This window comes from Oratosquilla oratoria, chromosome 3, assembly GCF_046742065.1.
Source record: "Oratosquilla oratoria isolate Oo_2021 chromosome 3, ASM4674206v1, whole genome shotgun sequence".
In the NCBI taxonomy this organism is placed as follows: Eukaryota; Metazoa; Arthropoda; class Malacostraca; order Stomatopoda; family Squillidae; genus Oratosquilla; species Oratosquilla oratoria.
Genome location: NC_134779.1, coordinates 35,204,029 through 35,217,418, shown reverse-complemented (window position 1 = coordinate 35,217,418; position 13,390 = coordinate 35,204,029). Strand labels below are relative to the sequence as shown.

The window sequence follows — 13,390 nt, the reverse complement described above, 5'->3', positions numbered from 1 at the left end:
GCGTGTATACATTGTGAGTACGCAACAACGACGGTGCAAAACACTCAAAACTATGTCAAACGCTTCTTTTAAATGAAAGTTTGCACGCCCAGCCATTAGGGACTCCCCATTAGCTCGGTCCAGCGAGCTTGGGCCGAGATGGATGTCCTCAGAAGGAAGATGTTTTGGCCACTTCGGAGCTCCACACCACTCTATGGTCGAACTCTTAACTCTTTGATTTCGAATTATGGGAGAAGGAAGTCTCGGGCATCGCTGGCCAAAGCGGCCGAAGGCGACTCTTCATCAACCTATTTGCTTCGCAAGGGCGCTCTGTCTCTCTTTATCTCTCTCTCTCTCTCTGTCTCTCCCTCTTTCTATCTCTCCCCATCTCTCTTTTTATCTCTTCCTCTCTGTCTCTCTCTCTCTCTCTCTCTCTCTCTCTCTCTCCCTCTTTCTATCTCTTCCTCTCTCCCTCTTTCTGTCTGTTTCTCTCACCCTCCCTCTGTCTCTCTTTCTCTCTCTCCCTCTCTCTCTCTCTCTATCTCTCTATCTCTCTATTTCTATCTCTCCCTCTGTCTCTCTCTTTCTCCCTCTCTTTCTCTCTATCTCTCCCTCTCTGTCTCTTTCTCCCTCTCTTTCTCTCTATCTATCTCTCCCTCTCTCTCCCTCCCTCGCTCTCTCTATCTCCCTCTCTTTTTCTATCTCCCTCTCCATTTCTCTCTCTCTCTCTCTCTCTCTCTCTCTCTCTCATGACTGAACAGAATCGCCTGGCGGCATGCTGGATAGAAGCACAATTTCCCTCCCATAAGCTTTTGGAAAGGTTGATAGCAGTGGAAGCAGTGTCTAGGCCTAACTGAGATTTGTAGCACACTATGTCTGGATTTTATGAAAATTGAGCCTTCGAGAAAGTAAATTATGGATTTTTTTTACCTTTTAAACGCGGTGACGCACTTGATAGGCTTTGTTCGCACTGAGGAAAAAAATATTAATTTCAGGAGCGAACCCCTGATTGAAAGTTATCTTCAGCGACCGAGACCCAGTTCAGGCCGGAGTTCATGTAAAAAAAATAAAAATAAAGAATAAATAAATAGATAGTCTGTTTCTTGGCTAGAATAGAATATTTCAAGGGCTTCACCATATTAAAAGTATCAAAGATAGACACAATTTTATTCTGTGAACAGTGGGGTCAGGGTGTGAGTTACATTGAATAAAATCGCCTGGCGACATCCTAAATCAAACATGGAAGAATGATTACAGGTTAATCGAGGTTAACTCTGAACTTTAAGCCCGTTTTCATTTGATTTAATGAAGTCGCCTGAGGGATTTCGTATTTCATCGGGACCAGCGACAGGCGGATGTCGGAGAGAGACGTGTCCCCGAAAGAAATCGAACTTTATTATTATCATTATTTTATATATATATATATATATATATATATATATAGTTTTTTTTTCTTCTTCAAAGTTTTTGCGGTATTTGGACAGGAATTATTAGTGTAGAAGCTTGTTTTCTTTGTATAAAGTAAATATACCAAATTATACCTATTACCAGTACATATTTTATCATTTTACACACACACACACACACACACACACCATACGACATGTGTGATATGTAATCACGTTTTATATACGCGTACAACAAATAATTTCTAAGTACACATTTACTGCAAACACATGTATACTAGTCGACACCTAGAAGTCTACCTGCTAGACGTAATCTAGAATCACATCTCGTGTATACAGTAATCTAAGGGATCAGGGAACTGCCTTGTGTAGGCCCTATGGTCTCTTGCTGTCTCCTTCATTCTTATGTGATATTGTAAAATACCCCATAATGCATGGCAGTGCATTTCGGTCCGGTCCTCAGTGGATCATGTAGACTGAACACAGTCCATCTTTGTGAGGGCAGAATTTTTGTTTGTTATATATTTGTTCGTTTATTTGTACTTTTATTTGTTTTTTTTTATTTGTTTCAGGTAAGAAACCACGAGGAGACTGGGAGTGACAATTTGCTGGATCGTGAGTTTTTGTTAATTTTTGTTTCCTTTTTCTTCATTTGTCACAAATTACTTGTAATCAAAAGACAATCAAGTCTACGTTTGTCTTATCCTCTTGTTGTTGTCTTCTTCTTTTGTCTTTGTCGTACTCTTCTCTGTCTTCCTTCTTTTGTCTTGTTTTTTTTTTTTTCCTTTTCTCTTTCTTCCTCCTCTTCTGCGTGTACTTCGTCGTATTCTCTTCTTTATATTCGTCTTGGTCTTCTTTGTATTCCTCTTTTCCTCATTTGTGTCCCATTTTCTGTTCGGTTTTTTCTCTTCCTCTTCCTTTTCCTCCACTTCTCCTTTTCATCGTCTTACTCGCTTTTGTCTTTGTTTTTTCCCCTTTGTCTTCGTTTCTCTTCTTCCTCCTCTTCTTGTACCTTTCTTTCTCATTGTCTTTTTCTCTTTCCTTTTTCTTCACTGTCTTCTTATTTCTGTCCTTTTTCTCTATCTCCCTCCTCATTTTTTTTTTTTTTTTTTTTTTTTTAATTTTGCTTTAGAGGTACACTACTTAGGAAAATTAATTTCGTGGTTACTAACTGAATCGGGCTAGGTTAGGTTAGGTTAGGTTAAACAATGAAAGCTTAGTATTTGCTAAGTTACGTGAGGTTAGGTTGGTTGAGAGTTCTGTTGGTTTAAGTTTCTTCACAAGTGCTAATAATATATTTCGAACAACTTTCACAAAAATATTATAATTCCTGCCACATCGTTTTCTTTCCTCTTCATATTTAAAGTGAAAATACATACATACATAAATGCATACGTACATACATATACCAAGGGCTCTTTCCCCCTTACCAGGGAGGTAGCCACAATCAAAAGGCATAAATCCACTCCCACCCATTTCATCCTCATATACTCCACTCCCATCCACCACCCCTCCCTCCGTCTTTTCTTGGCTCCTCCTGGATGACGGGTCATACCTGTATCTCGCCCATCGCCCCGGGTCAGAAGCAATACAACAAGAGACAGTATATATATATATATATATATATATATATATATGTACGTATGTATGTATCGGATAATTTTATGACAGTCGCATGCAGGATTCCAACCTACTGTTCAGCCATCAGTAAGATAACCGTACAGTGTCTTACTGATGGCTGAGCAGTAGGTTCGAGTCCTGCATGCGACTGTCATGAAAATTATCCGATACATACACACACACACACACACATATATATATATATATATTATATAAAGCATATGGGTCTGTGCGTGCGCGCGTGCACATGGTTGTAAACCTCTTCTGGACAGGTTTATTTCTGTTTTACTGTCCTGCATTACCCTAAAGCTCAGGAGCCAACGTTAAGAATCCCGCTAACGACCCTTACCGACCGTTGCCCCCTTCTAACTCAGGCTGGATAGAGCCAAGGTGGGCGTGATTAGGGGGGCTATCGCTCTTCGCCGCATTTCGTGATGTTTATGAGAGCCAAGATGGAGGATTTTGTACACACACACACACACACACACACACACACACACACACACACACACACACACACACACACACACAACTCGCTGGCGCAGTGGTTAGAGCTCCCGGCCGCCACTACGGCGGTCCGCGTACGAATTCCGCACAGGGATGAAATAATTAAAGTATCGCTGCGCGGCGAGTCCGTTACTCCGACCCTCGTGGGCGGGGAGTTGGGTGTGTGTGCGCGTTTAAGGTCACAGCATTACCAATACATCGGTCATATGTGAGCTCTGAGCTCTCTTCCAAGAGGGAAATAGCTGTCGATCACGAGTCCAGCACGCGATCCAAGACCATGGAGAATCTCTCTCACACACACACATAATATATATATATATATATATATATATATATATATATAATATATAATATATATATATATATATATATATATATATATATATATTACACAAATTATTTTGATGGAGAATATAAACACGAGGGAAAAACATGGAACCCTAATCACTCTCGTTCAAAAAGGCTTCTTCAGAGAATGTTTATAGAACACTACGATGGAATCTTGTGTAAACGGTGTCATCAAAATCACATACACACACACACATATATATATACACACATACAGGGTGGTCCAAAAGTAGGTGGACAGTAAATGATAAAATTTATTTTGAGATTACATATGCATTCACATTTACTAATACAATAATTACATTGACAATTAAATTTTATTGAGTACAATAATACTAAAGGACAGACCTATTCCACATAATGTCCAACTACTTTTGGACCTCCCAGTGTGTGCGTGTGTGTATATATATATGTATATATATGTATATATATATATATATATATATATATATATATATATATATATATATATAATTTTTTTTTTTTTTTTTTTTTTTTTTTTTTTTTTTGTCAGTCGTATGGATTATGACGTATTTATGTATGTTAATGTCCTGATGGAGAAGAATGGTCCCCGTGGCACTACGCTTATCTTTGGCCCGAGACGTCCGGCCTCGTCAGCGTGTCCAGGATCACTTGTCAGAGGATTGGTCCCATAAGGAGAAAGATCCATGGAAGAACGTCATCAGTGGTCATTGAGTAGGCGCTGGGCAGTAGGTGTTGTGAAATTGGTATATACGTCGAATAGAATTGTGTCCCCACCCGCCTCTCGTTTTTCGAGTGCCCTCCCCCCCCCCTCTCTCTCTCTCTCTCTCTCTCTCTCTCTCTCTCTCTCTCTCTCTCTCTCTCTCTCTCTCTCTCTCTCTCTCTCTTTTTTTTTCAAATAGCTGCACAAAGAGGCTTCACATAAAGCGAAGTACAAAGATGAAAGTTCCGTGGAAGGAAATTAAGGGAAGAAGAGAGTTAAAAGTAGTTAACTTCGAGGTTAAGTTAAGGGGGTGGGAAATGTCTTGAAACTCCTCCTCTCCCTCTCTTCTTTTGTTATGTATTTTCATTTTTATTTATTTATTTATTCATTTTGTATTTTCTTTTTCTTTTTTCTTTTTCTATGTATTTTATTTATCTTTATTGTATCTTATTTATGTATCTATTTACACATACACTAACGCATGTATATATTTTTTCTCTCGAAAATTGTGAGAGAGTAGGTCATATATATTGGCACTTTAGAAATAAAATTCTCAGTAAAGCAACTAACAGAAAAAATATATAACATAGAAAATAATATGTTCAACAGCTAAAGCCATTTGCTCCTAGTTACATTAATTTACCCCAGAGGCTCATGCGGTGCCCTTGTTTGATAATGATATAATCTAATGTCACAAACTCCCCCCCCCCCCTCTCGGGAGGCTAGTACGGTGCCCCTTACAGAAGACTTCGTACCGTGGAATTTAATGAACCATGCCCTTGGCTCAACGTCGCCGGTGGCAGGGTTCGACCCGCCGCTCGGGGGGTGGCACTGTCGCTACGGGCACTTGACGCGCCTGGCCGACCTCAGAAGTACAAATATTGGCGCCGAGAGACAAAGGAGAGTTTTAAAAATATCTCGCAACAACTTGGGGGCGCGAGGAAGTTTGGGTTGACCTCTGTGGCGAGTGCCTCTTTAGATTGTTTGTCCTGATTGCACAGTTAACTTTGTCAGCTGGGGGAGGAAATTGGAGGTTTGGGGGGAGGGTTTTCTTTGTTGGGTGGTTGGGGGGAGGTAAGGTCTTCCTTTGATTGGGGATGGGGGGATCTTGGTGTCATGGGGGAATTGTGTATGAAGTCCACCGCCATGGGACTGTTTTAGAGACGGTGCCATTTTGAGTACCACATTGTGTGTGTGTGTGTGTGTGTGTGTGTGTGTGTGTGTGTGTGTGTGTGTGTTTGTATGAGAGGGGTTGACTCAAGCATCATGATGGAAGAGGCTCTCTGCAATTGAATAAAGTCGTCTGATTTTTGCCATAATAAAGTTTATAGGTATTAAATACGAAATTTTATTTAGCGTAGTACAGTTTAATCCCATCCCAGTGATAACGCACTGTTTCTAATAACCAGTCCTTTTTTTTTTTTTTTTTTTTTTGTAAATTTATTTGGATACTTGAAAGTCATTTTGATATCAGAGCTGTTCTAAATTTTTGTAATTTAGTTGTGAATATTCAGAGTTGATTTCGGTACTTTCATTTCGAATATTAAACAATTCTGAATTCTTATTTCCCAATTGAGAGAACAATTTGTACCTCAATGACTTTTCTTTTTCAAGGTTACTTGTATGTCTTCATGCATAATTTGTGTATCAATTTTCTTTTTATTTATTATATATTTTATTTTATTCTATTAATTTTTTATTATTCTTGTTCATGACTATGTCAACTTGGTTTCATTATCTTCTTCGTGACTATGTCAACTTGGTTTCATTGTCTTCTTCGTGACTGTGTCAACTTGGTTTCATTGTCTTTATGACTGTGTCAACTTGGTTTCATTGTCCTCTTCATCACTGTGTCAAATTGGTTTCATTGTCTACTTCATGACTGTGTCTCTTAAACGTGATAGTCAGTGCAACTGATATTGATCCACTCATGAAATAGTCGCCACAGAAAGCTAAGCTGCACAAACGCACAGGTAAAGCTGCCGTGTCTGTGTGTGTGTGAGAGAGAGAGAGAGGGAGAGAGAGAGAGAGAGATTCACCAAGGGCTTGGATCACGTGTTGAGCGCGTGATCAACACTTATTACCCTCTTGCAAGAGAGCTCAGAGCTCATACATATATGGCCCATTCTCTGGGTAAGGAGTGTCCAACTGTCCATGTATATGTGTGTGTGTGTTTGTATGTATATGTGTATGTTTGTATCTCTCTTCCTTTTTCCATATCTTTTCCTCTTTCCCTCCCTCCCCCTCTCTTTCCCTCTCTCCCCCTTTCTCTCTTTCTCTCTTTCCTTCTCTCCCTCCCCCTTTCCCTCCCCTTTCTCTCCCTTCCCCCTTTCTCTCCCTTCCCCCCTTTCTCTCCCTTCCCCCCCTTTCTCTCCCTTCCCCCCTTTCTCTCCCTTCCCCCCTTTCTCTCCCTTCCCCCTTCTCTCCCACTATCTCTCGCCTCTCTCTCTCTCCCCTCTCTCTCTCTCTCTCTCTCTCTCTCTCTCTCTCTCTCTCTCTCTCTCATTCCATTACGGGTTACAGTCTTTATATAGTGATGTTTACTTGTTCTCTCTATATATTCTCATTTTATGACCCATTGCTACCTACCCTTATACACACAAGGAACTACGGTGTAGCTTGTGATGGTGCCAAACACCTGTGGTTATTACCCTGGAGGGGTCCTATGGCCGGCGGGGGTGGGGGTGATGGTGAGGGGGGGGTTGTCTAGGTGTTCACTAATAGAACCACGAACCACCAGCTAGTGGTTAGTGAGGTTTGGTTTAACTAGAAATCCTACTGGTGGTCTAGTTAGAGGGTGTTGAGCAACAGAAGAACATAAGGTATAGGGAGCTTGTGATGTGGGCACCTGGGTGGTGGTTGCCGCTGGAGGTAGCTACCGCTGTGCGAGTCTTTGATCTGTTCTTCTTTAAGGCAACAGGAACCGTTATTGCCCGTCGTCGTCGTCGTCGTCGTCGTCGTCGTCGTCGTCGAGTGAGATTTTGAAATTATGTTTCGAGTCGGGGGTGCGGTGGTGGTGGGGGGTTGTTGCGAAACACGACTGGACTCGACCTTGTAATTGTGTTTGATATTGTTGTCATTGTCCTCCCATTCCCACACCCTCAGTTCTCCTCCTCCTCCTCCTCCTCCTCCTCCTCCTCCTCCTCCTCCTCCTCCTCCTCCTTCTCCTCCCTTTCCTCCTCTTCTCTTCTTCATCATTCTCCTCTTCTCTCCCTTCCTTCTCCTCCTCCTGTTGTTGCTGTTCTTTTCCGTTCCATTTCTCCTCCTCATTACCATCATAATCTTCATCATTGTCATCGACATCCTCCACCTCCTCCTCTTCCTCCTCTTCTTCCTCCCCTCCTCCTCCTCTTCCTGCTTTTCGTCAACATCATCATAGCTTCCTCTTCCTCTTCTTCCCCCACTTCCTGCTCTTCCTCCTGTCCCTCTCCTTCCTTCTCATCAACATTATCATCATCATATCTTCCTCCTCCTCATCTTCTTCCTCTTCCACTTCCTCCTCCTCATCTTCCTCCTCCTACTGTTCCTCCTCCACTTCCTCCTCCTCCTTCTCATCAACATTATCATCATCATCATATCTTCCTCCTCATCTTCTTCCTCCTCCTCCACTTCCTCCTGCTCGTGTCCCTCCCCCGTCCTCTTCCTTTCCCTCATGCATATGAGCACAGGCACGACTCTATCGATAACCATTAGCATTCGATTTGCATAAATGCTTTGTCCATTGGATTAGGTCTGCAGGATCGTGGGGGAGAGACAGATGCTCTTCTGTGTCTGGTACCTTTGGGGCCCCTGTGCAGCTCCGGCTGCGTTATGTAGGTCATCACAGTGGCCACAGCCGATGGCCGAAGACGATCGGTGTGCCCCGCTGAAGACCCCATGAAGGGAATCGTTGAATGGCCTATGGTCTTCTTTTCACTGTGTTGGCGACCCCTTCTCCTCTTTCTCTGAAGCCACACTTCCTTCAGCCTGAAGGGAGTGGTCGAGGTTGACTTGGTCCCTTCACTTACTTGAAGACTCCTTTCAACTTCAGGTGCTCTTTCCTTCAGCCTGAAGGGACTGATTGAAAGAGTCTTTTTCCACTTCACCTGCTTGACGACTCCCTTCAACTTCATGCGTACTTCCCTTCAGGCTGAAGGGACTGATTAAGGGAGTCTTTATTTTTTTTCCTTTATTAGTTCGACGACTCGCTTCAGGTGCTCCTCCCTTCAGCCTGAAGGGAGTGATTGAGGGAGTCTTTTTCCCATCACCTGCTTGACAACACCCTTCAAACTTCAGGCGCCCTTCCCTTCAGCCTGAAGGAAGTGGTTGAGTTTTTTTTTTTTTTCTTCTTCACTAGTTCGACGAGTTCCTTCAAACATCAGGCGCCCTTCCCTTCAGCCTGAAGGGACTGGCCAAAGTAATCTCTCTTTCCCTTCACTAGCTCGAGGTCCCTTCCTTCATGTGTGGGAAGGGTTAGCAGTCTGACTTATGAGACGGGAAAGTGGCTTCTGGACATATTGTGAGGGTTTTATTTCGAAGAAGAAGAAAAAAATATCTGACCGAAATAAAACTTAAGTATGTCTTAACTTACTTAAGTATGACCAAGTAGGCGAAAGAGAATAAGAACTCGCATACGCGCAAGAATATATTATCTTCATTGGATTTACGTTATTATTTCTTTTTGTGATAATTGATAACAAAGTTGAACAAGAATAGTTTCTTGATTATTCTTCAATGTCTTCGGGTAAGCTGCCTCTGAAAGCGGACCTTATGGGTAACGATATATATATATATATATATATATATATATACATATATATATATATATATATAATTTTTTTTTTTTTTTTTTTTTTTTCACCAGGAAGAATCTTGATGGCTTCTTCAGGCACCATGGAAGACGTGAGTTTGCAACTTTTTTCGAATATTTAAAAAAGGAAAAAGAGACGTGATGTTGCTTTGGCTGCCCAAGTTGGCATATAAAGCCGGCCCTTGCCTCATAAGCACCGCCCCTTGCAGCGAACTTGACCAATGATGACACTCGTCGACATGACGTCACTCCTTACGGCAGCCAATAAGAGAATTTGATTCAGATGAGGGGCGGATCCCCTGACCAAAGGAGTATTTCATTTGTCCCAATGGTGTTCTTGTATGTTCATATGAACACAAAATATGTTCTTAAGTGGTTCTGATAGTTATTTCGTGCAGCAAATCATTATTCGAAATGTTTTGGATCAGGAACTATTCAACATTCGGAACGAAAAGATCTGCGCCTCCAATATATATATATATATATATATATATATATATATATATATATATATATATATATATATATATATATGTGTGTGTGTGTGTGTAATTTTTTTCTCTCTTTTTGAGGGGGGAACTTATTGACCCCTACGCACCAGAATCACGGATTTATTATTTATTTATTTTTATATCTTTACTTATTCTCCTATCAACAAAAGAATGATGATTATTTCTAATGTCTTCTGTCCTTTAGTTCTGTTACTGTCCTCCTTAAACCTCAATCACCACCTCTTCAGTGCTACATTGTCCCCCAAGAATAGACTCGCTGGTTATCGCTGACGAAATGTTAATATTTTCATATACGAGTAGCTCCATGGGAGAATGATCCAAGCGCCACGGTCCGCCAGACCCGTGTACAATCAGCCGATCTGGGCTTCTCGCACATCGTGGTGGGAGTTGGAGTCGTCTCCCTCGACCATGAAACTCAGAGAGAGACTAATCCAACTCCCAGGAAGCCCAGGTTGGTTGGTTGAACACGAAATCAGGGTTTGGCGGCCCTTGGCGCTTGGATCACTCTCCCACGGAGCCACTCTTATAATTGATGGGTAGTTTTGTTCCGAATAAAAGAGGGATTTCTGAATCTTAGGGATGATTTCTATTATAGAGAACTATAGAAAAATAGTTGGTATATTTGTTAGGATAAACGTAGTCACGAGCAGAAGTTTTGATCCAAGTTACAGTTTTCACAAGGTTAATATGATTATCTATAGATATAGATATATATTTCAAGTACGTGATATATTTTCCTATGTAGTATTTAATTTATAGTTAGGTAATTTCTGTATTAGATAAAAGAAATTTCAAAGAAAAATTTGAATTTTGGTTTTTGTATCATAAAAAAAACTGCTGGGTAGGTATTTTTTTTTTTTTTCTTCTTTTTTTTCGTGGCTACATTATAGTGTGTCGGCAGGCAGGTTAAGACGAAAAAGTACTACAAGTTGGAGAAGTTTAAACCATAAATCAAGACGGTTAACCTCTTTTAACGTGGTTAACCTTCTCAGGAGGCGTTTAGCTAGGGGACTGAACCCGTCCTGGGTGCTTGGGCATTAGGGACATTTGACAGAAGCTTCTGGGGGATCGAACTCGGATCTCTGTGGTCGGAAGGAGGCCAGACGCCGACGTGGTGGACGGGGAAACGAATGCCAGTTTTATGCCCGTCTTTTGGGTTTACTGCCTCAAGAAAGTGGGTCACCCGGCAGGGGGTGGGGGGGGGGGGAGGGGGGATCGGGGAGGGGGAGGGGGGGAGGAAGACGCTCTCGGTAAGTCTTCGGTTCCAGACCTCTTACTACGAACCCACCACCTCCTTCTTCTTCCTCTTCTTCCTCTTCTTCTTCTTCTTTGTCTTCTTTATCGTCTTCGCCTTCTTTTTCTTCGCGTTCTTTTTCTTCGTCTCTTTCTTCGTCATCGTCTTTTTCATCTTCGTGTTTTTCTTCTTCGTTTTTTTCTTATTTTTCTTCATCTTCTTGCTTTTTTTTCCACGTCTTATTCTTCTGGTTTTTCTTCTTCGTCTTCAACTTCGTCTTTTTCTTCATCTTTTTTTTTCGTATATTATTTCGTCTTTTTGTTCTACTTCTACTTTTGCTTCCTCGTCTTTGTCCTCGTCTTCTCGTTATTAGGACCTTACGTACAAGTTTAGCTAGAATAAAATCCTTGAAGAACGCCACTGGGTCCAACGAGATGATCCACGAGGGTTCCAGAGGTACGCGTCATCTTTCATCATTGACAACAACTTTAAAGCTCAAGTTCTGTCCGGCTTTATGTGTTGCTGTTGAATTGAACCCCTTATTGTTCAGTAGTTCGTTCCTCAGTGCTGAATAAAATCGCCTGCCGACAAACAGAATAAAGCCTTTAAAGGGAGACACTGGAAGTGCATGGACAGAATAATGTATGTAAAGTTATCGACTCACTGGACAGATTTCCTTTTTTTTTTTTGTGTGTGTGTGTGTGTGTGTGTGTGTGTGTGTGTGTGTGTGTGTGTGTGAATTTCACTAGCTAGAAGAAGATTTCGGGTACAGTATTCTAGACTTCCCTAGGAACATTACAGCATTCGTGTAGACCAAGTTTATCTAGATTCGTCGTTCGGTTTCTCAGTCTATGACGCAAAGTTAATTTGACTTTTGTTTATTATTTGCTTGATTCACATTTATTATTAGTCATACGTCAAATTATTATTATTTACTATTTACCTATTTTTTTATTTAACTATACCTATAACTTTATTTATTGTATTTATCATTTATATTTTTTTATTTATTTATTTATTTATCATTATCAATTTTTTTCGCATCCGACCTAGTTATGGACCAAAAGGTCTCCTGTCGGCATTCTCGGCCTTTATAATCCTTTGTAACAAAGATCGTAACCGAAGTCGCCTTTACTCGAACAAACTCGCAAACAGTTGACGACAATTCTGCCTAGTGTGAAGGTACGTCCAACCGCATTGTTCATGGAAAACTTGGCGCTCGTTCGTCATCGTTATGTTTTCTGTGGGAGTAATTGCGTCCTCTCGCGCGGAAGGAAATGGAGTCTTGTTCTCTATTCATGAAAGAGGCATCGTTGCCTACGTACTCGAGTTAAAGTAGAGTGAGGTTATGGGGTTTTCTTAGATGTGTATCTGTCAGTCTCTCCCATATATATCCATATACATGTATAAATGTGTGTTTGTGTGTATGTGTGTGTGCGCGAGATTGTGTCTGTTTTTGTGTATATTTATCTCGTTTATACTTGTATAAAGATGTGTGCGTGTGCGCGCGAGTTTGTATTTTGTGTACGTTTGTCTCATATATACATATATACTTATATAAATGTGTATGTGTGATTCACCATGGCCTTGGATCACGTGTTGGACTCGTGATCGACAGCTATTACCCTCCACAGAGCTCATATATGACCGATCTATGGGTAATGCTGTAACTTTACACGCGCGCACACCCACCCAACTCCCCACCCACGAGAGTTGGAGTAACGACTCGCAGAGCAGCGGTACTGAAATTATTTCAGCTCGGGGCGGGATTCGAACCCGGACCTCCATAGTGGCAGTCGGGAACTCTACCAACTGCACCACCGTGTGTGTGTGTGTTTGTGTGTGGTATTTTAGAAGTATAGTGCATAAACTAGAAAAAAATTTAAACTAAATTACCAGTAGACCGCGACGTGAGATTGTCCGCAAAGATAGAATCGCTGGTAAACTACAGACCATAAGGACAACAATAGTCTTGGAACAAAAAAATAAGATTCAAAATACGAAAGAGCATTTGGAGGGTTTAGAAAAATAATGATGATAATGATAGTAATAATAATAATAATAATAATAATGATAAACGGTAAATGAATAGATGCATTAAATAAATTTGGCAAAGGGACGAGAACTGGAGAAAAGAGAGAAAAAGGGTGGTTGAAAAATATGGAAGCGTGGCACAAGAGGATGGGATGGGGGAAGGGAGGTCAAGAAGCTGGAGAGAACAATAGAATAAGGCTGGAAAGAGTTGGAAAAAAAGAGAGGATTCTCCCTCTCCTCACTCCTCCCCCCCCAAAAAAAAAAAAAAATGTGAAA

At 41.2% G+C, this 13,390-nt stretch overlaps 2 protein-coding genes across 2 annotated transcripts in view; both read left to right on the top strand.

Moving 5' to 3' along the window:
• Window positions 1-13,390, top strand: part of LOC143021484 (neuronal calcium sensor 2) — a 618,726-nt gene that overhangs the window by 293,732 nt on the left and 311,604 nt on the right. The gene's annotated exons all lie outside the window — the stretch shown is intronic.
• Window positions 1,820-13,390, top strand: part of LOC143017645 (uncharacterized) — a 206,511-nt gene continuing 194,940 nt past the window's right edge. The window contains exon 1 of the mRNA XM_076172435.1: window positions 1,820-2,000. Coding sequence (XP_076028550.1) covers window positions 1,820-2,000 — 181 coding nt within the window. The remainder of the gene's footprint in view (window positions 2,001-13,390) is intronic.